The following is a 22700-nucleotide window of genomic DNA, read 5'->3' on the forward strand; positions in this document are numbered from 1 at the left end:
ACATGGACACCTTGTAGGAACAGAGTTTTGTGTTTGTAAATCCTCATATACAAGTCTTGATTCTTCTTTACAGTCTTTCAGACCAGGAACTCTTTTCAGGACGACAGTATGGAGGTTTAGACTCTGGATTCAACAGTGTGGACAGCGGCAGCAAACGGTGGTCAGGGAATGAGGTTTGGGCAAATACTTAAAAAGAGCACACTTCCTGTTAGACTTATATATGATAAGCAGTTGGCTTATCTCACTCTGAAACCTGGACCACCATCTTGGGTTTCCATGAAGTTAGTGATTTGATTGCGTTCTGAGCTTGTCTGTCCCCGCCCAGTCTGCAGATGACTTTTCTGAGCTGTCCCTGAAGATGGCAGAGATTTCAAAGGATCAGAGAAACCTGCAGGAGGAGGGAGAAAAAGACTCGATGTCAGAAAGAGGTAAGCAACTTCATGTGGTCGAGTAGGTCATTGAAAAAGTTGGAGGCCAGGAATGTTAGCATAAAATATATTGTTCTTGATTTTATCCACATATGCTCACAGACATTTATTGAAATTATATTGTGCTAAGGCTTTAAATTAATGAAAAAAATCCAGAGGGAAATTACATGTGGTTACAGCAGCACAACACATACAATAACAGGGCTAATGAAGGTTAGTGAGATGATGGGGGTCAAAAAGTTAGTGGCACACTGTAGTGACACAGAAGCTGGGCAAAGAGTGCGGACTAAAATCACACAGCAAACAGATGAGCAAATTTTTTTTTAAATTATGTTTTGAAAAATGGGGAGGAAGCTGTTAAGAGGTCACTACCCAAAGAGCTTGAGGACTCTGCAGAGTCTAATGGCTATATGCAGAAATGACTTAAGGAATGGCCTTGTTATTTCTACAGTATGTCTTTAATATATGCAATATCTGACACATAACATTCTATGACTAAATGGTATGTTCTAACTGTAGGACATAATCAAAACTGGGAATCTTAAAATCAGTCTTGGCACTGAGGTAGAAGAGCCCAGTTTGAGGTCATGAATCCCCCCCCCCCCCTTGTGTGACCCTGACAGTGAATGGTGTGGTGGGGTCGGTGGATTTTACTGACCGCAGCAGAACAGAGGAGGAGACCAAGCCTCCCAGCTTCTTCTCAGCTGTCTCTTCACAGGTGGGGGGGAACATGTTCATACTATCGACGACAAACTTACACCGTAACCCACATATTTACCGACACACTCGCATGTAAACACTCAAAGATTGAAGATGATTGCAATTTTTTCTGTAAGTGTTCTATCAAATGTCCCAACAATTCTATAAAAAATTTATCATTTACTTATAGTAAACATAAGGTTTTGTTAGGTGACATAATGACATATTTTTGCGCAGACAGCTCACACATACCAATTTCCTTTTGTATTCATTATACTCTCGCAGAGGTACTGAAATATGAAGATTACATATAGGCTTCTCTTACAATACAAGAGTAATTCATTCCTGAAGGTCTGCTCTTAGAGAATTCTCTCAACTCATCATTCATTTAAATGGGGAAAGATAATCAGTGCATTTCTGAGCTATAAGTGTTTTACCAATTTTTTTCCATCAACCCTGCAAATTTCTAGCAAATGAAAATCTAGCTCAAAAATAAGCCCAGAATATCAGAACTGCTTTTAAAAGTGTTATATAAAATCAATATTATTACAGCTGGGGCAACAGGTAGTACAGGTAGCCTTACAATTGTAAGGCCCAGGTTTAACACTGAACTCTACTATAGTATTCTTACTGAATTCCTCCAGCAAAAATTGTCCAGCTGCGAACATAGTTAAAGGCAGAGATTTGTTTGCCTTGTGGGGTGCTCCACATCACCATGGCACATATTTTGTTTTGACAGTTTTGGAAGATATTTCTTGTGTGACAGCTTATTATGTGAACATTACACTTCAAATGACTCTTGTCTGAAAGTTCAAATTCTCACAGGAGCTTCTGTAATAAAAGGGAAGCCTGTATGCACAAGGTACTAAAAATTCTACACAATTGCACAGACCCAAGTGTTAGTTTCTATTAGAAATGTACTAATGTAGAACTAAGACCAGAAGTGCCTCTTGTCGTTCCTAGGTCTAATCTGATAAATTACTGCAGCTCTGCTGATAGGGATGCTTTTAAAGAACTTTCTGAAATGGTTCAGCCATTCCTGCAGTAGGGCCTTCGGGGTTCTGTTTCTGGCAAGATCTTTTACTACTATGATCTACAAATTTTCTTCCGGTCAGGAGAAGATTGAAGCATTTGCTTCCATTTCGGATTCATCTGCGAACATCCGGTAAGTTTTTTTTTTTTTTTTTTTTTTTTTTTTTTTTTTTTTTTTTTTTTTTTCCCTCCCTTTCCCCTCCCCCCCCTCTTTTTTTATGTACGCACAAGTACACATGTTTGAGTGTATACAAACATTAATGGAAAAAAGTATAAAGGCTGCGTGCATCAAGTCGCACTGGACTGAGTATCTGTTCCTTGCACATGCACACATTTTTCAGTGTTTTGGGGGGGGAAAAAAAAAATGTTTATTTTTCAGAGAACTGTAGCTTCTGTGACTGTTTCATTAACAGTTTGGTTAGTGATTGCCGGAGAATATAACACTGCAGCGAGCTTTTGGAATTCTTTTTCCTTTTTTCTCCATCCCTCCTTTCTTTCATAAAGTGTCTGTGATTGTTACAAGCTGGGAAAAGTCAATATGCTGGAAGGTGCCTTTCATACCTTATTTAACTTGGCAGTGTGAACTTGAACTTCTGTTGTATTTTTCCATGAAACTACTGCAGGTTAAATTATCGTTTGTCTTGCTGAGTATTAAACAATCCATCATTAAAGACACTGTATAGCATGCCATTTGTATCCTAGAAACAGGATATCTGATGTCCTTAACATGCCTAAAGGTTTTTATAGTTTAGATGGCATAACTTACACAACTGCTAAAATCACTATACCTAAAATGTGGAGTGACCTTACAGAATAGTTAATTGAATGACACATACTCAGACAATATCTAACTGCTTACCTGCAGAGTGCACATGGCCTGATCTCAAGAGGAAAATGTTTAAAGTATTTAATTTCAGGCTTTAGTGTTATACAGAAAATACAATTGCAAATTACATATGAAATTGTATAGCTCTAGTGGAAATTGAGCCAAAGCTAGGCATTACAAGAAGTTCTGCCCACTGTCAGTACCCACTGTGTCAAAGACAATTTACCAAGTTGTTATGCCAACTCTTCAGATGTTGTGTGAAAAACTCAGTAGTGAATCTGTCCCTATTCATTTTATATTTGAGTATTTGGCTTTTTTCTACCAGTGTCAGTTGACTCTGGGTTGAAAATACCCTGTGAAAAACATTCCTCCTCTCACCCTTCGGTTAAAAAGGCCGGCTTGAACACCTCTCTGTACATGATTTCTACCTACCAGCTCGGGTGTGAGTGGAGCTGTAGTGGAGATGGGTGTGTCCCCTACCCCCTCCACCCAATCCCCAGAAGAGCGTCGGCGTCCTGGCACCCTTCAGATCTGGCAGGAAAGGGAGCGAGCGCAGCAGCAAAGGGAGAAAGCCAGGGAAAACAGGTCAGTCAGGAGGGGAAAAGGATCTCTCTCTAATGGTAGCTTTTCAAATGACATTGTACTAAATTTGCTGTTACTGTATTGAATTTCTGGAGTGATGTTAGTATTGGGCTAAAGAGCTCATCATAACAGACACTAGAGTGAACTGCTTTTCAGACCAGATATATGAATGCTGACTAGTTGCCTTGCATGACTAGTTGCCTTGCATAGCACACAGCGGACTACAGTGTTCTCTGGCCTGCTTTATGCACCTCATGGCCTTATCTGGCAGCCCCAGTGTCCCAGACACTTAACCAGTGGTGTAATGCACTAAGTGCAGGTAGCCTATACCCTCTTAGCAGTCTGTCTCAAGCCCTGGTCACCTAACCAAAGTCTTGCTTTATTTGGCTAGGTAAATGACCTGTGCCTCCAGGTCTGCTATAGCTTATACAGAGGGACATGTAACATAATACCTGACTTGATCTGGAGACTTACAGCCTATGTCAAAGATGGTAGTGTGCTTTATGTAATTATACTCAGTATTTTTGTAAACTGAAAGTACATATGTGGGAGTGACTGTTCCTTTGTGTAGATGGTTAAGTTATTTTGTCCAGTCAGCGTTACTTATAACCATTCACTTCCCACTGTTTACCATAGTGCAGTGGGTCATGCTGGTACCTCACAGCTCCTCGGCTGTGTTCAAACATAGGTTCGACTCCAGTTTGGTCTGCGTGGTGTTTGCATGCTCTCCTTGTATTTTCATGGTTTTCCTCTGGGTGCTCTGATTTCCTTAAGTCCAAAGACATGTGTTTCAGATGAACTTGGGAATCTAAATTGCCTGTAGCATATGTTTGTGTGTAATGATCTACTGAATAGATAGGTGAATGATTGTAGAGTTGTGTAGGTTATCTACTATTGTAAGTCACCTGGGATAAAGGTTTCAGCTAATAGTATTTTAGTAATCATTGTAGTTTGCTTTTTAGAAAAGGATCTCAAATTCTTTTCTTCTAAATTTCTTTGAAAAAACCTAATGCCAGTTGATGGTTAGCAGTGTCTGCCTTCCCAGGTTCTCTTGTCCATTGACCTTAATTTTACTCACTTTGTTGTCACTCCAGTCTTTTCTAGTCCAAGTCAATGCATCAGTAGACTGTGTTCATTTAGCCTATTGATCTTTCTGGAGAACACCCTACTAATTTTCCTGTATCATTCTGAATGTCGTACCCGTGGTAGATTACCAATTCAGAATTGGTAATAGCTTAATTTCTTATTAAATTAATTCTCAATGATTGACAGGTATTTTAACTTCATGGTAATGCAAATTAAGGTGAACAAGGGGTTCTTGCAGCTGAAGCTAAATGTTTTAATGAATTCTCATTTTTATTTGTGTTTGCGTTCTTGTTTTTGTGGATCCTGCCAGTTTACTGAAGCCAGTAGTAAAAACAGGAAGCCTTGCGGCATCGGGGCCAGCACAGACAGGAAGTACAGGGTAACACTTCGCAAATTTCTATCTGTACATATGTGCATGTAAGTAAGCTTTGACACCGTTTTCCTGTCTACACCTCTGTCAGTTCTTTGAACTTTTGTATTTACATCTTAGTTTCTGTGTGCTTTTCATCTTAGACCACAGTCTGCACAATTACTGTTTGTTTTATTTTTTGTTTGTTGGGTGTCTCCTCATAAGTTTGAATTTTGTGCTGCTTGTCATTATGGCCAGTGACTGTTTTCAATCTCCCTCTAGTGGTGGATCCCCAGAGAGTGGGTCTTCCTTCAGTGGCATCAGGCAGAGATGTGCTGTAAGGCTCTACAGATCTGTCATCTTTGTTTATCTGTATGGATGTAAAGCAAAGTGGAAAAACAAACCTAATTTATATTGCTGTTCGTCCATTGTTGTCAATGAAGACCGCAACATCAGCCTCACTCTCTCGTATCCGGTGGCAGGACAAAAGTCGAGACGGCTGGAGATGGGCCTAATTTTATAAAAATTGTGAGAACAGCTGTTTGCAATATTTATATATAGAGTAGTACTTAATCTCTTCTTGTTCTTTCATCTTACAGAGTGCGCAGAATGCAGATCAAATGTCTTCCTTCCAGTCCCAAGCACTTCAGCGCTCTGCCAGCCGCCCAGGTGCTTTTCCCAGATCCACCCTCGTCATTCACCTTGCCACTGGTTTTCATTGGACCAATACTACTGGCTATTTTTTTAATCACACCTTTCCTTTTCCAAGTTTGCCTGTTTTTCATAGAATTCAATCAGGAATGCAAGCTGTCAGTGGTGGTGTTTTATGTTTATTATTCTTTATGCATAAACACTTCCTTAGTTTTGACACTATTAAAGCAATCATCCATAATATCAGTCTCACTTGAAGAGCAGCACGCAACTGCCCCCTGCTGTCCTCTGTCATGCATGCACATACTCAAAAATAGTTTATATTGAAGGGGATTAAGTTGGTTTACTTGGAAAAGTAAATATTTCCTTCCTTCTAATTGCTTATATGAAACTATTTTTAATAGAAAGTGTGCTGTACATAATCTAATCTCTTAATTTGAAAGAATTGCCAAATTAATTTGAACAGAACAAGGTTTAGCTATCAGATTCTCAACAAGGCAATAAGTTGATTGTCATACCTACCTGTATACATGGTTTCAAACTTTCCCGCAGCCTAGAGGAGGCATTACTGAAGGTAACGTTGTTTCTTTTTTTGTCAGAAGCACCTGTGTCCCCAAAGGCCTCCTCCCCTACAGGAACAACCCAGAAGCCCAGCAGCTTTTTGTTCCGTGCCACTTCCCGCTGCAATGTGAAGACCTCAGGTACATGGAGATCATGGTTTTTCTGTCATTATTTCCATTTTTGTGGGGTTATCTTTTTAACATGCAATTCTGACTGTTAAGCATTTCTGTAAACAGGTAATGCTACAACCCACAATACTTGTCATACTGCAACACACAAAGTAAAGATATTGTAGTAATTCAGAAATTTAAGAAAGCTTTCAAGAGAAATTGCGTTCAAGTATTTACAGCAACATGTTTCCAGAAGGTTGCAGGTTTCCGAGCTATAAAACTACTTAATGAGCTTTGCTAAATGGTAGGAAAGCACAATGTCTGAAATCATGGTCAGCAACTAGCAAAAGCCTAAAATTGCAGTTATATCATTATCATGCTCATTTTAGTAGTTATTAGAACTTTTTCAAGGAACCTTTGTCGTGTATCTGCTCAATTTGCTTATACAGAGTAGTTTTTTTATAGGTGAAAGTGACCATATCTGAGGAAGTATCACTGACACAAACTACAAATGAAACTGTAATTTTGTGCAGACAACTGAGTGCAATTTCAGACCTCTGCTGTCTGAAGTGAGATGTGTTGAGAAATCAAGACCAGATTTATTGGCCTAATATAAATGTTGCTGTTTCCAAAAATGTACATCTATGTATTTGGTATATGGTTTTCTCCTTAGTGACGTAGTACTTCTACTAAACACTAAATAACTCTCAGGTAATTGTCAGGTGTAAGGAAGATATTGTCCCTCTTTCCTTTTTATGTGAAGATGGTAACATCTGCAACTGTGTGCCTGTCTGCTTGACATAAGTATCTGTGTTTCCAGGCTCGGTCCAGTGTCTGACAGACTCTGGTCACAGTGACTCTAGGCCTTCGCTGCGCTCACCCCGAGAGGAGCGCCAGGATGTTATTCAGCTTCGCAAGGTAAACGCTTTATCTCCACTTTAAGCAAGGGTCACAGGTCACTCTCTCCACCCTGTGGAATGTACAGTGTAACCTCTCTCCCTGCGCACTGCCCTCTCCACTGACGGTCTGGCCTTTTTCTAAGACTCTGGAGTCCCGTCTGAAGATAACATTGCCAGAGGACCTGGGAGAGGCTCTCTCCAATGGCACAATCCTCTGCCAGCTAGCCAATCACATCCGCCCACGTGCAGTGTCAATCATCCACATCCCCTCCCCTGCAGTGGTGAGTTTTCCTGGTTGGTACAGCTTCAGTGGCAGAGAAGGTGCTGGGTGGGTGGCAATCTCTACGGTGTGGGCTGTTGTCCCGGACAAACTGGTCCTTTTACAGATGTGCAGATTGAAGCATGAAGGTAAAGGACACCCCATGTGCAACAATGTTTAAAGACTACATTTTGATACTGAGGGCTGACCTTCAGGAGTGTTGTAGTTTTAAAATGATAGCTTATTGCTAACACTGAATTTGATGAAATTCTATGAGTAAGTAACCATGACAATGTCCTTATGCATTTGGGGGAAGTTTTTTGGATTTGGACATTTTTTGCAAAGCTCTTTGTTGCTTAGCCTTTCTTAATCCTAGTTGCTGCCTGAGGAGTAGTATTGAAACTAGTGCAGCAGAACTGGGATGTAGACTTTTTTCCCCAGTGCCCATGATTAAAATCTCTGCAATGTTGCACATGCCCCAGTGCCATAATTGCCCTTTCAGAGCAGGGCATGTTACTTCAATTCAATACAATAACCACACTGTAGGACTCTGTCCAGCCCACTGTTCAGTTCTAGGTGCTGAGGACCCTTTGTTAGATCCTACATCAGCTGTCTTTTTCATGGTCATATTATATATGTTGTCACATATAGACATGTTTTCTGTAATGTATGAACCAATTTACTGTTTCTGTAAAAGACAGAACAAAGCCCTGCCACTTCTGATGTTTTCTGTCTGAATAAACTCTGCAGCCGAAGCTGAGTGCTGCCAAGTGCCGCCTTAATGTGGAGAACTTCCTTGCCGCTTGCCGCAAGCTGGGGGTCCCAGAGGTAACATCACATTCCCACCTACCCATTTTCATTGCCGTCGCATGGGCAGTGCCCCCTCCATTAGTATCATTTATATTACTTCAGACTAGGAGACGGTATTGCTGTGTTAGTTCATCTTTTACACCACATTGTGCCCTTTTTATACAAGTCCTTGATGTTTCTTGACAGTAATGAACAGTCATTTTAAGTGGTCTTCCTCATTATTTGACTTTTTGGGGGTGTATCTTTTTAATGTGCAGTTTTGACTCTTAAACATTTCTGTAAACATATACTGTAATATACCAGAACACACAAAGGAGATTGTAGTAATTCAGAAATTTAAGAAAGCGTACACGTGAAATTGGATTCAAGTATTTACAGCAACATGTTACCAGAGGGTTGCAGGTTTCCCAGCTACAAAACTTTCCCAGCTTAACCAGCTTTGTTAAATGTTAGGAAAGCACAATGACTGAAATCATGGTCAGCAAATAGCAAAAGCCTAAAATTGCAGTTGTTATATATCATCATGCTCATGATTATTTTATTCACTAGTTATTAGAATTTCATTTTACTGAAGTCTTTGTAGTATGCCTTTGGCTTATACAGAGTAATTGACTTCTACAGGTGAAAGTGACCATATCTGAAAGTGTCATTAATGACGTGTAAAACTACAAATGAAACTGATATTGTAATTTTGTGCAAGCAAATTTGAATGAATAAATGAGTATTGATCTAATATAAATGTTTTCAAAAATGAACACCTGTGTATTTTGCAGATGCTTTTCTCCCTACTGACATAGAACTTATTGTAAACACTAAACTCTGACTTGCACATTCAGTTAGTGATTTCATGATTTGATGGTCCTTTTTAAGACAGGAAACCAGTTAGGTTTTTTGAGGAAACCCTCTTCCCCCATCAGGAATTTAAACAGGATCCTGGACCATTTCTTGTGACAGATAATTTTCAGTCACTTGACCTGTTTGTTGCTGTGTTTCTGTGCTTGGCGCTCACTGTGTCCTTTATTTTGTCTCTGCTCTTCTTCCTTATGTTCCACATGTTCCCATTCTTCTACCTGCTACTCTGTATTCTCATTATTGTAATATTTCTCCTCTTCAATCTGCCTTTCTGCCCCCACAATGCCTTCATTTTGTTCTTCACACTTGCTCTTCCTCATGCATTACACTCCTGCATTCTCTTTCCTCCCCCCATCACAGGCGGAGGTATGTGTATCCTCTGACGTGTTGCACTGTAACCTGCCTGCTGTGCTGCACACCGTGGAGACCCTAGTGATTGTGGGCCAGGATGGGCATCGGGACACCCCTCCTGAGCCCTCACTGATCTCGCCTGGCTTCCTGCTCTTCTACTGCCTGGCCATGAGCCTGCTGTACTTGCTGTACTGCCAGCTAGCTGCATAGCACTTGCACACACATGTTACAGATTCACACAATATACACATAATTAGTTTAGAATGTTCTTGGATAAACATGCGGATAAAAAATGTGTGCTGCGGGTGATCATGAACGTATAAGGTAGATATGTGCCATGTGACTCTCATACAGTTTGTGAGTCAACTCTTCATTGAATCATTTGAGGGTGGGTGGACTTCATACAGCCTCTGTTGCCTAATGCTGCAAGGCACTACAGTTGGCAAGAACAGTGCAGAGAGATGGACACTTTGCCTTTCATAGGCCCAAAATGCTGTGCATGTACAGTTGTCGCTAGCCCGTTTATTGATACCATACCGCTAGTTACAAATAGTGAAGTAGAATTTGTATTTCAAAGGCTGCTGTGTCCCTGCTAACACTCCCAATTTATGCTTCTCAGAAATGGTTGAAAGAAATATTTTATAGCTCTGCACCAAATCTCTGTAGTGCAGCATCAGGCTTCTAGGTGTATCACACAAAATTGTAAATATCACTCAAGTGTTTTTTTTTAATTAGCAGTGCCTGTAGTTTTGTACAGCGGGTCAAAAGTGCATAAAAGTATTTTTACAATATAATGTACTGATAGTTAAACGTTAGGTTCGACACTAAATTATGAAAAACAGATAAGCTGGTGTGCTTATGCTGCCCCAGTTTGCTTGCTCTGGTTTCTATCACTGGCTGTCGCGAGTGTTCTCTCGTTCTAATGCGAACTGCTAACAGCAGGGGGCAATGTCCAAATTCAGTTCCCTCAACACTGTGTATTGTTTTTAGAAGGTACAGAATTATTTCCAAACTTGTAAGAACTTTTTTGCATCATGTGCACAGTTAAGTTATTTTATTTATTTAATGCTATTAAACTGTTACAGTGAACAGGGAAAAAACATTTTATTTTTCATCTTTGTTGTTATTGCTTCTGTTCCCTACTAAATCCAGGGTAAATCAGTTAACATTCTCATTTTGCTATGGAGAGAAAAGCAGTCCTGCTGGTTTAAATCTGTTGTTTTGTCTGGTTTACACTGTTGGAGATGGCCCTGTGAGTGATCTGGAGATTTCTGGAAGCCTTCCCACCTTGGTGAATGTTGTTGGGCAGTGCTGTGTTTTCAGGTTCTGAAGGACATTAAAAAAAAAAAAAAAACTAGGTTAGTGGGGTTAATACTAAAAGTCAGTGCACATTAGTCATTCTCACAGCATGAACATCATTAATTGTTTGTCTCGCACTGATTTCCTCTGAAGTATTGTTTCATAAACAGTACTTTTTAGGAGAAATCACCTGAATAACTGTACTGGTTAATGAGTGGGTGCCCAGTACACTCTAAAATCAAGCATGCACTCTTTGGCCAGCAATTTAGTGTGACCCAGTAGAGTTCTTCTTAAGGCTTTTTGTTAGTTTTTCAGACATTTTTAGCTCATTGAAGGGACCACGGGAAGCACTGGCCTGCAGGAACTGCTGTGACTTTCCGTAATACTGGCTGTAGCCAAGAGGCTGCATCTGATAGCTTTTAAAAAGGTTAATCTTTTAATATAACTTTGTAGCGACAGCATCTCTAGTTGAAGAAATGTCTTGGCCAGATAGGTAGAAATAATCTTTATCTGTATATTTTTGGGATACTGTAGAAGCTTTAGAAACCTCCCAAAAATGAGAAATAGGACTCTTCTAGACAGATAAAACTTGCTAAGGGAAAGGTCAAATTTTTTTATGGAAAAATGTACAGTTTCTAACTAGGTTTTTAGAAGGTGCTGTCCCGAGGGATTATTTAAATGTTTTTTTTTCTGTGTGATTGTTCAATTAAATCAGTGTAACATTGGCTACTGGTGTGGATTCAGTGGGAAGGATCCGCAATCGAAGTATAGGCTAAAGAAAACTAGCAAGTTTCACAACCACCAGTATCCACAATTATATACAAACTGTTTTATAGCAAATTCCAATGAGATTAAGCAATTATAGAAAACTTGTATTTTGCAATATTTATATTATACCTATGTATGTGAAGAGAAGTTGAAATATCCGAGTTTATATATTTCTTTTCCTGCAAAGAATAAATTAAAAGATCTTGACCATGTTATTGTTGTCTTATGTGTGTTTCAGTCTGAAAATTTGCTGTCTGCTTTAATTTCTGCTTTTAAGAGCTAATGATATATGTTGCCCCTAAACTGCTGAGTGAAGGTAATTCCCCAGCTGAGTGTCTCATAACTATTATTTTGTGTGTTTCTGAAATGACAGGTTTTGAGTGTTTGTTCAGTTTAGCACCTTCTGCTCTTTCTTTGTGATGAGTAAAAAATATTGTAATGAATAGTTTGTATATCTTCTCAAACCCAGTAAAGTTAATAATGAAGTTGGTATTGCAGTAAGGCCCCCTGTGGAGAAGGTGAGTCACTTACTGCACCTTGTCGTCAGAATCGTATTCACCTGCATGCTGGGTAGTATCTTTCAGTGCACTGCCTTGCTACACTAACCCTCTGCTCTTTTTCCTCTGATTGTTCTGCCTTCCTTCCATCAGATTCCTCCGTGTTCTGTCTGGGCTAGAGGGGTCCTTGAGCTTGGCTGTTTGAATAGTTGCTAGAAAACTGAGATACTAATGGCAGTTTGTCTCTTGAGGAGCTTCTTTTATTTGAGCACCAGATCCTTCATTCTTAATCATAGTTAGGTGTTTCATACCAATCCACCAGGTTTTGTCCCCATTTATCTTAAAAGCAAAAACACCACAGAAGACATGCCTAGCTAGTCTTGTTACTTTGACTGGGTGGTGCACTTGGGTGGGTCATGCTGAAGACACTGAAATGTATGGCTATTGCAATACCCTTGCTTCAAGGGTGAGACTTGAATGCCAAATGAAGCTTTTCATTTTTTTTTTTCCCCCCTTCCCCCCGCTCTGTCAGGAGTGTAGAGGATACAGCAAGGGACTGTAGTGGTCCATGGTTTTCACTGCTGCACTTAGAGGTTTTAGCAGGGGTGCTTTATGTGGACAGTCCAGTGCTGGTGTAGTAGCCACTACATAGGATTACTTCACTCAGATCAGAGGGAATCCATTGGAGAGTTTGAAGAGAGACTTTGAGTACTGAGCTTGTGAAGTTCTTACTCCTGCAATCCTTAGTTAAAATTAATTTCTTAATTGAAGGAGTTTTGTTCTTTCCTGAAAAGCTGTACGTATAAGATAAAACCTGGTGGATACTGGCCTCCAAGAGCCAGGGTTGAGCATGTCATAGGTTGTGTGTGCACGATCTGCTGTGGGACCTGTTCCTTTGGGGGAAACTCTGCTCTCTGGCAAAGAATCCAGCTGAAGAAACAACAGAAACTGACTTTGAGGTTGCAGTAAAGTTTTCTTCTAAAGGAAAGACATCCTACAAAGAACCACTTTGTGTTGACCTCAAAGGCCAGTCAAAAGGGATGTTGTTTGTTCACCTAGTGGTCTGACACAAGCATGCGTTTTGTGTTGTGAATGACACTGTGTATTGTAACAGTAACACCTGTGTCCTCCCACCAGGAGAGTCTGTGTCCTTCCCAGCTCATCCTGGAAGATGAAGGTCTAACGCGAATCGCTCAGACCATCCAGGCACTGGTAGAACTGCCTGTGGCAGGACCCCGCCGCTCCTCTCGCCAGGACTCTTCTACCATGCCTCTCCAGTCTACTGATCAGAGCTCAAACAGCTCGGCACAGAATGAGATCCTAAAAGGTTAAAGGTGTGACTTGTCAGTGTCTTGGTTTTGTCTTAATTGGTTATCAGTATTTGTGTTCATCATGCAACTTAGCAAGAAGGCTGGAGGGCCTGTACCAGCAATCTCTTCAGCTGCTAAAAGCTGACTCAGATGTTCTTAGTCAGTAAAATGTTTTTTCCTGGGAAGATGTAAATACCTGTAAAACTTTACATGGATAATAGAGTATTTGGTGCTGTACCTCTGATGCCCAACACTTGACCTTCATGCACAGCTCCTGTTGACTGAAAGTCCTGCTGCCTTTGTTGCTGAGACTGGAACAGTGAGCTTGTATCGAATGACAGAACATTGTCAAAATAAAACCACTGTCTCTAAAAAATTAATAAATATTTTTTCCTTAATTTGGGTTGTATGTAGTTTGACTTGCTTTTTCTGCTGTTTGGGATAAGATTTCTATGTGCTGTTTAACAGAGACCAACATGTAATGTAGGCAAAAAGTTGCTGAGTCTTTCCTGAGTTGAACTTGAATTCATCTTGTTCACAATCCTTTTTTTTTTTTTTTTTTATAAAAAGGACTGGTTAGTAAATTTTGCACCAATGTTTATATAAAATAGGGAAAAAAAAAATGAAAGACCAAAGCTTTTGCTTTTATAAAGTTTTTTAAAAACTTTTTTGGAAACTTTCTTTGTACTGTTCAGAAGTTACAGCTCCTCATTTGTCTCATGGTAATATGGTAGTTTAATTTGACAGTTTTCACTTAAGTATTGAACTTTTATAATATGAGAAAGCCAAAATGTATCAGTTCAGTTTGTCACATCTGCAGTATGATACATGGGCAAGCTTTAAAAATGTATTGCATCCCCTTCAAATGAAGCAGCAGTGCACTGTCATTGTTTCCATGCAGAGTGTAGAAATCGTGGGGGAGACAAAAGGTGAGATAAATATTAATTGTTTTGTATACTTTTTTGTCTAAGCACACTCTTAAGTGATTTTAAAAAACGGATTGTTCATCAAAATGTATAGTCTGTCCAAAAAGTCCATACAGAGTTTGCAAGGAACCAAGCTGTTAATTGTTTTGCATGAGTGTTTCCGCACATGGTTTTTTTTTGTCAAAATGTTGACCTATCTTCTTCCCTTGCTCACCTACCTAAACAAGTTCATTTCAAAACAGGATGGAAAAAACAAAAAAAAAAAAAAAAAAAAAAACAGCATTTAAAGAGAACACTTTGCCTGCTAATAACCCTAAGAACAAAGGCTGACAAAACATTTTTAAATCTGAAACTTCACTGAAATAAAGTGAACCCTTGCAGCAGAAGGTGATTTCAGGAGAGTTTCTAGTCTTTTTCAATAGCTATTGCGATATGACCATGCTGACTTCTGGCCGTAGCTGCTACATTTTAACCCTTGCATCGCTGAACTGCGTGCAGACACAGGGCATCAGAACCAACTAGCTCTTTTGGTGAGAGCACTCATTCTGCTGCATTTGTAGGCAGAGGCAGCCAGTGCAGGTGAGTGCATTGCACACCTTTTCATAAAACCAACACTGAAATCAAAAGTAATAAAAATAGGACAAGTATGCTTGAAAAGAGAAAATGCACTTGTTGGTAAAAGTAAACAATGCTCTATGTAACCTCCATTTTATACCTCTTCTGTTTCTCCTCTGAAGATCCAAATCATACTTTCCTGACCTTTTTTGCCCAATATGCTGACGCAGTGATTGTTTCACCAGAAATATCTGATTTAGGATGCATCTTGTTTGGTTTTGGAGAACCCTGTGCTTCTGTGTCTGTTAGCTATCCGGAAAAGAAATGTCTTGGAGTTTCAGAGAAAGGTGCAGGAGCTAGTAGGTGGCATCGATGGCGCTGAGGTTTCCGTCCATTTGGTGCCGGAAGGAGACGCGGGCTTTGTGGGTGTAGAAGCCATGTGTGCCGTGACCTTCGCTCTCGCTCCCCCATGAGGCTGTGGATGTGAGGCGTGGCTTCTGCTCTTCAGGAGGCCCTGTGAGCACAATTCAGCGGGGAAGGGTAGAGGCAGAGAACTCATTAAATGTCACACTTTGTAATATGCACATTGCAAGTATGTTACTGCCTGTCAGCCAAATTCCAAGGATGTTTTATTAAACCTTAAATTGTCATGTATGTACAGATTTATAAAGACAAAAAGGTTTTTGCCAGTAAGTCAACTGCACCAGGTCATGTATAATTTAGTTCTTACACTATCTACTGTATATACCAGCTTCTCTGACATTCACTTATGTCCACTCTAGTACTTCCTAAACTTTTACATGCTAATGCGGAGTCCTGATGCGCCTCATACAGGATATTGTATTTTTTTTAAATAATGCCACAGGTTTGCATGGAAGCTTGGACAACTTCCTGAAAAATCCATTCAAAAATCTTTTACCGAGTCTCCGAAAGATAAATTACATGATGTTCATTTTGACTCTTCCCCTGCAAAAAATGACTCCCACCATTGTGTGAAATTACCTGCCTCAGGTGGGCACTGCCTGCTCTTACTCCTGTCTTTGCAGCGTCTGTACCAGGGGAAACAGTGGAGCACTTTCACACCCATGGGTGAAGGAGAGGCTGCAGAGAGAAGTGCCACAAGGTGCCAAAAATGTAAATGAAATGCATTGTCACTTATCACAAAACAAACTGGTGGCCGAAGGATTTTGTTATCTATAAAATGTAAAGTGTGGCCAGTTGATGGATATAAATAATGAATCAAGGTACTGTTGAAGGATAAAGTACAAAAATTCCTTCTGTTGATGAAATGCACTTTTTGTATTGTTCTCTGAGATGTACGTCGCTTTGGAGAAACGAATAAATGTAAATGCATGAGTTTATATTTTGGAGATTAAAGTTTTGTTGTCCACAGTACTAATTCAGAAGACTGCTTGTCCTGATCAGGGTCACAGTGAACCAGAGCCCATCACAGAAAATTTTGGCATGAGGCAGAGCAGGGACCTCCCTGGATGGGATTCCAGTTTATTGAAAGTTAGCCACACACTCACACGCCACTGGCAATTTAGCGTAGGGTGCGAGTGCATGAACTTTGGGAAGAAACCAGGGAATGGACACAGGAAAACATGCAAACTCCACACAGGCCGAATGGGGATCAAACCCATGTTCTCTCGTACCATCCAACCAACTGCTTGGAGGCAGCAGCATTATTTGCTGCACCACCATACCGTCCTCCATAATCCTACTGGCAGACAAATATTGCTGCCATTCTTTCCTTTTTATAAAATGATATAATTAGGTGATCATAGAGATTTGTGTAATTTGCTTTGAGTCCTTTAAGTCATTTAACATTTACGCTTATTTAGCAGACGCTTTTCTCCAAAGCGACTTCCAGTAAACACTATGTAGTGTTATGAGCCCACACACCTTATTCACCAAGGTGACTTACACTGCTAGATACACTACTTATACTGTTACTCAATCTTTTTTTTAATCGAGTCTCAGAAAGATAAATTACATGTTGGTCAGAACATTTAACAGAATTAACATTTAACATAATTTTTCTCTATTTTATCACAATGAAACAGTGGCAAGTTAGCAATGAATAAACCACAGATAGAGCCAACTCAATATATTATGTCTCTAGGACTTTTTGAAATTGTTGACAGAGCACAGTCAATAATGACTGACATGTTCACATTACTTTCCATGTCATGGTCCCACATGCCAGTGGTTATTCAAATCTGTCTCGCCGCAGACTAAGTGTATTAGAATTAGCCAGACAATCTCTGGAACAAACACTTCAATGTCGTGTTAATCCCTGCTTCAGTGACATGCGGAGCAGAACGACGGCCATTTAACTGTGTCTCTAATCCTGCTGCACGTCAGTAGTTTGCAGGTAATCGGTAGAATTACAAAGGCCACGTGCTAATAACAAGGTCACCTTGCCAAGTATGGACCATGTGCTTTATCAAGGCACACTTTAAATCACTCATGTATTACACAAACCGTCCAAACTAACTAACTTCTGGACTAAATGTGTTACCATTATTTCCTCTGTGAATAACTCCCTCCCCAAAGTGTTATTTCAGTTCTGCAACAAACGTTAAGTCTTATGCAGTACCAGTGAAAAGTGTGAGGACATCTGGGCAACACCTGCATGAGACGAAGTGGAGAGAAGAGTGACAGAAAAGCAACCGACAAGGGTCTTGCATTTCATGCTGCAGCGCTGGTAAGGCAATGCTGTTGTTTTCCTGATCAAATTTGTCAACTTAATGATGAACGTTGGGGAAAGAAATCGTTTCCAGCAAACGTACTCAATTTTTTGGCTGGTGCTGAAAATGTTTGGAGGAGTAAAAGAACTATCTGTAACTGCTGATCACCCTGTTCAGGAAAAGAGGAACGTGCTGTTTAATCCTGTCCTGTTCCTCTTACACATTTCGTTTTGCCACTATAAGGTGTGTAACTGTACAGTTAAAAATATCTCATATTAAAGTCAGCAGCATAAAGCCAAGGATCACCACCAATGTAGTCCCTACTGTCAGACCAATCTCCTGCATGATCACTCAGTGCATGAAGTCGTGTTTCTGGGAGATGAACAGACCTGGTGCTGCCCTTCCCTTCCGTTTCTGACAGCATTTCCACATGCAGGGTGACAACCTGAGAGCGTCAAGATCCACACAAAACCTCGGGGAGAAGCACGGTGAAAGGCCTGTCGTCTGGTCGTTTCTGCTCTCCGGCCATGGGATGCGGCCCACAAGTGAAGCTCTCGATGTCTAAGAAAGGGCTGGGTAAGGGTACCGACGAGGACAGACGAGCCACAACGCTGCGGTGTCACACTTAGAGTAACTGCATGCGTGCTCTGCTTCTTCCAGAAACATTTCACTTATTCGCTGCCCTGTACTGTGTCATGTGGAGTGCCCCAGCACTGCATGTACCACGTGTGTGGCTCCAGACCCGGAGGGATGAGGGTGGCTGGGCAAAAACACTACACTTTTTGTGGCTTTTTAGGGTGGGGTAGTTTAAAACTCCTCTGTGAGGAAGATGTGCCAAACTTGACTTTCGTGTTTGTTTGCTGGAAGTGCCTGGGTAAGAAAGTGCTTCGGCTGATCAGTCAGGCATCTGAGCACCCGGCAGGGCACGGAGAGCAGCTTGCACCCGTGCGTCTAAGAACTCTTCCTCATTGTGTATGAAAGAGTGCGTGCCTCGGGTGAGGCTCTGATTGTGTAATGCTTGGTAATTTTACAGGGCGAGCTCAAAATAACTTTGCACTGAAACTCCTTTGGCAGGTCACTGCTTAGTGTTTCACAGACAAACATGACCCTGCAGTTCCGTGGTTACAAACGCGCACGCAGAGTTTGTTGTGGGGGACCTTCACAGCATGAGTGAAGTGAGTGTGTAAGAGGAGTACAAAAGAGGGAGTGTGCTGGTGCTGCTTCCAGAAAACACCTTCGGCTGCATAACCTGTCTAGCAGATTCCTTTCATTCTATTGATTTGCGCAGTTGTGCAACACACTTTGACTTCAATGTCAGACCAGTGATCAGCAGGAGACGTTCTTACGACAAGTCCAGATGTTTCACATATTTCAGGCCCCGTGCCCCTCTCCCCCACAGAATCAGTGTGTGTAGCTATATGCAATATGGTATATTTAGATAATCATCGTGTAACAGTCAGGGCAACCCAAAGTTGCCAGTTACACTGTATTTCAGCATCAAAGGATACCTCACACTTCACCTAATGTTCACTTTGTGGTGTTGTTGTTGCAATTATTATTGTTATTATCATTAGAATACAACAACCTTTTAGGTATCTGCTTCGATCAAGGTGACTTACAATGTTAGATAACTTTACAGTGATTTACCCATTCATCCAGCATGGTGTTCTTATGGAGTATCAGTTGTGAGTTAAGTACCTAAATCAAAAAAGACAACCTTTGTGATAGAAATAAAATATAACAGACCTGTATGCTCCGTTTTTAAGAGTAGTCCTATAATCGCCACCATAAGTAAGAGACTGGAGTGTAAAAACTACACACACACACAGCGGGTTATAAACACCCCTCATAAATAATGCACTTATTTATAAAACCCGGATAGGGGGGCAGCTGGCAGTGTAGTGCTTAGCGCTTGCAGCCCTCTCACTAAGGTTGTAGGTTTGAATCTCACCTACTACTGCTGTAATTACCCTTCAGCAAGGTACTTACCCTTTTCTTCCAGTAAAATTGCCCAGTACTAATTCGCTTCGGAGAAAAGCCTCAGCTAAATGGATAAATATATATATATATCTGTACGTACGTGTGTGTAGATGGGAAAAAGCGGTGCGGCGTCTCCCCGCCGGTCTGTGTGAGACGATGTCGGCTGAGCTCGAACCCCTGAGAGGCTCCTGAGCTCCGCACTTCTTCGGTCTGCGAGTCTCTCGCCCACTGACTGTGTGAGTGTGTGGCGTCTCGGTCTCGGTCGCGGGTTCGACGTGCTCTGTGTGGCAGCGCACGGATTAGTGGCGCTCCGGGTAATTGGGCTTTAAATAGCAGGAGTCGGCGGCGCTGCTGGGGGGGGGGACCTCCGGGGGGGGGGGGCCCTCCCCCTCCTTTCTCTCCCCCCCGCACTCCTGCGCTGTGCTCTCGTATTTATTAATAATTTAACTTTCACAGAACACAATGACTGAGAGAAAAAAGTTACAGTACGACACACCCCATTTATCCAGAAACAGTCCCCAACCACCCCAGCGTAAATAAACTAACAACAGATCGTAAAATTAGGTGAAAGAAAGAAAGAAAGAAAGAAAGAAAAAAAGAAAGCCGTGTTTGCGACATGATGTGACTATGACTCGGAGCGACGTGGCCAAATATAGTGAACAGTTCCGCGAGGAGCCCCGCAATGCATCATGTCTTACCTTTATAAATGTTATTATAAAAATTGAAAGAAAATTTAAGAAGAGAAAAAAAGTTTGAGATGTCGGACCCAGCGCAAGGGGAAAACATCTCTGGGGGAAGTAGAGGTGCGCAGTGGTTCGAGGGCAGAGCGCGCGCACCTGCCGCGAGTCCTGCCGCCTCGGCGCGCGGGAAAACTAAGCGTTCTCTGGTGCGACTGCGTGTCCGGGCAACTGGAGCCACGTGTCGGCACCTCCCGGTCCACCAACTAGTTTATTTTACTGCCTACCATCAGTCTTTTTCTTTTTTTCTTTCCTTTTTCGTTAGCTTATGTGATGTCATCAAATTAGCGCACGAATTGCTCTGTCCTTCTGTGGAAAAGCCGCAAAGAAGAAGCTTGACCCCTGTTCGGTACATGAACTAGTAGACAGATAACTCTGTGCATACTTTTATTAAACCAGTGTAATTCCACATTCCACAAACAAAACTGCAGGCCTGGTATGCTTTTTATGCTGTATTAAATTTCCAAATGTGGCTTCTGACTGAGAAATATTTACAGTAACAGGCTCCTCCAAAGTAACGGGCAGAAGATGGATAAGAATTCTTTTGTAGTGATCAATAGTCCTAAGAGTGTTTTTGCAGCTGAAGAAAAGTTGTTTGTATTTCACCTTGTTTGGTTCTAAAGGGAATCTTTCTGCAGCTTCGTCTTATGGTGATCCAGTGTGGGTTTAACTGTTCGGTGATCGGTGTCTAATTGCACAGGTGACCACATTCAGAATCATCACAAAATCTGTATTACATCCAAATCCCCGCAGCACTCAACACTGAGTTTTCCTGGGTCATCTTTACCCTGTTCCCAAGAGATCAGCCACATTCTCTCCAGATTGCTGAATGTTAATGGCAAATATATCCTATGTCCTGTACAGTTTATGAATGCCAGTAATACATTTACTCTTTGAGCTGGCGCTTTTCTCCAAAGCATCTTACAATTATTTGCCCATTTATACAGCTTGGCAATTTTACTGGAGCAATTCAGGGTAAGTATCTTGCTCAACTTCAGCTGGAGGTTGGATTTTAACCTGTGACCTTCGGGTCCAAAGGCCGCACCTCTAACCACTATGCTACCAGTTGCCCATCTAATTGCTAATATGAGGGACATCAGCTATAACAATGAATTTATTTGAAAGATCACTAGGGTCACATTTCAGATGAACGTGAAAATTGTTGAATGGGCTGCAGAATGAATGAATTAATGAGTGAATGGCATGTAGGTAGGCTAAGACAAATCCTGCAGGATTAGTCTCACTAGGACATTGTACTGCACTCAGTGAGGGCTGTGAAACAGTGACAGAGACAATGACTCATGACCGTCTACCTGGGGAGAAGAGGGTTGGGCACTCGCCCAGCCAGGATTCATTTTCAGGTTCTGTTTATTTATTTGGTGTGATGGCATTAAATGTGTACAGCTAAAGCTCGCAACACACCACTACTTAAATGCTATAAACCATTTCAACTAAAACATAATAGCTTAGGTGTGATAGCAACCAAAGAACACATGTGCTGAAATTTTCTTTGTCACTTTAAATACCGTGAAACCCATGGTATTACAGCTTTGAAGCACCCTACTCTACATTTACAGTGATATTCTGGTTACAATGCTGAGAGGTGTCTGTTAGTAAACAGACCGGGTGAATGAAATACTGACTCTTTGTGCTGCAGGTCTTTGTTCTTCTCCTTTGTACCCCCTTTTTCTCTGCCTGCCTGTTACTATCTAAAACAACCTTGTACCTTGTAAAATGAGTAAGTAAGTGAAGAATAAGATTCCTACTGGAGGAGCCTTTCCCCCTCCAAAGGCTCCCAAACCATGGATTTTTTGTCACGACTGGTTCGCTCTGCAGCTGTATTTATAAACAGCTTGAAGGGAAGTTGGTTTGTTCTGGAAGCATCCGGTCTTGCCTAATCTCAAAACAGCAGTATGTCTTCAGCCAAAGTGGTAAAAACACTTCTGTGTCCACTTTTTCTTTCACCGTGAACCACATATGACCCTCCCCTGCCGATTGCTCTTACTGAGATGCTACAACCATAAACAGAACCATTCACATCACCTGTAGTGCACTGGAAGAAATGCCTCCCTCTCATGAAACTGGAATGCCTTGTCAAAGTACCTTCACTATTTGAGCTATAAAGCAAAGAAAAGTAAATATTCATAATGACATCCTAGCTGGAACATCCCTTGGGAGATCATGTCCACCTTTCTCTGTTGAGTCATTGTGGGTACTTTGGAGCTGAAATGATCTCTCTAATTGTCAGGGTAGTCACGAGCTAGGTGTAATAATCAGCGTGAGCTACTGCCAAATTCAGCCCTACTGCTTATATTGACTTCAGCACAGTGGGAAGCGCTGATGCCTCAGAGCACCTGGGCTCTCGGTTTAGACATGAGTTCAAACTGGGTCTGTGTGGAGATTGCATTTTCTCTCTGGTTTCACAGAGGTTTCCTCCAGA

At 41.2% G+C, this 22700-nt stretch overlaps 1 protein-coding gene across 3 annotated transcripts in view; it reads left to right on the forward strand.

Moving 5' to 3' along the window:
* lrch4 (leucine-rich repeats and calponin homology (CH) domain containing 4) overlaps window positions 1-13838 on the forward strand; it is a 30132-nt gene extending 16294 nt beyond the window's left edge. Inside the window, exons 7-20 of one of the 3 annotated variants that reach the window (XM_029257299.1) lie at window positions 74-173; window positions 326-428; window positions 1052-1146; window positions 2243-2292; window positions 3421-3570; window positions 4964-5032; window positions 5285-5339; window positions 5602-5671; window positions 6253-6354; window positions 7145-7242; window positions 7367-7504; window positions 8233-8310; window positions 13197-13393; window positions 13641-13837. In XM_029257299.1, coding sequence (XP_029113132.1) covers window positions 74-173; window positions 326-428; window positions 1052-1146; window positions 2243-2292; window positions 3421-3570; window positions 4964-5032; window positions 5285-5339; window positions 5602-5671; window positions 6253-6354; window positions 7145-7242; window positions 7367-7504; window positions 8233-8310; window positions 13197-13391 — 1303 coding nt within the window. In that variant the 3' untranslated portion in view covers window positions 13392-13393; window positions 13641-13837. Of the gene's footprint in view, window positions 1-73; window positions 174-325; window positions 429-1051; window positions 1147-2242; window positions 2293-3420; window positions 3571-4963; window positions 5033-5284; window positions 5340-5601; window positions 5672-6252; window positions 6355-7144; window positions 7243-7366; window positions 7505-8232; window positions 8311-9504; window positions 10850-13196 lie in introns of those variants that run through there. The other 2 variants (XM_029257297.1, XM_018742585.2) reach the window with 2 other exon arrangements.
* Window positions 13839-22700: the final 8862 nt, after the last annotated feature.

Source organism: Scleropages formosus, chromosome 13 (assembly GCF_900964775.1).
Source record: "Scleropages formosus chromosome 13, fSclFor1.1, whole genome shotgun sequence".
NCBI classification, from domain to species: Eukaryota; Metazoa; Chordata; class Actinopteri; order Osteoglossiformes; family Osteoglossidae; genus Scleropages; species Scleropages formosus.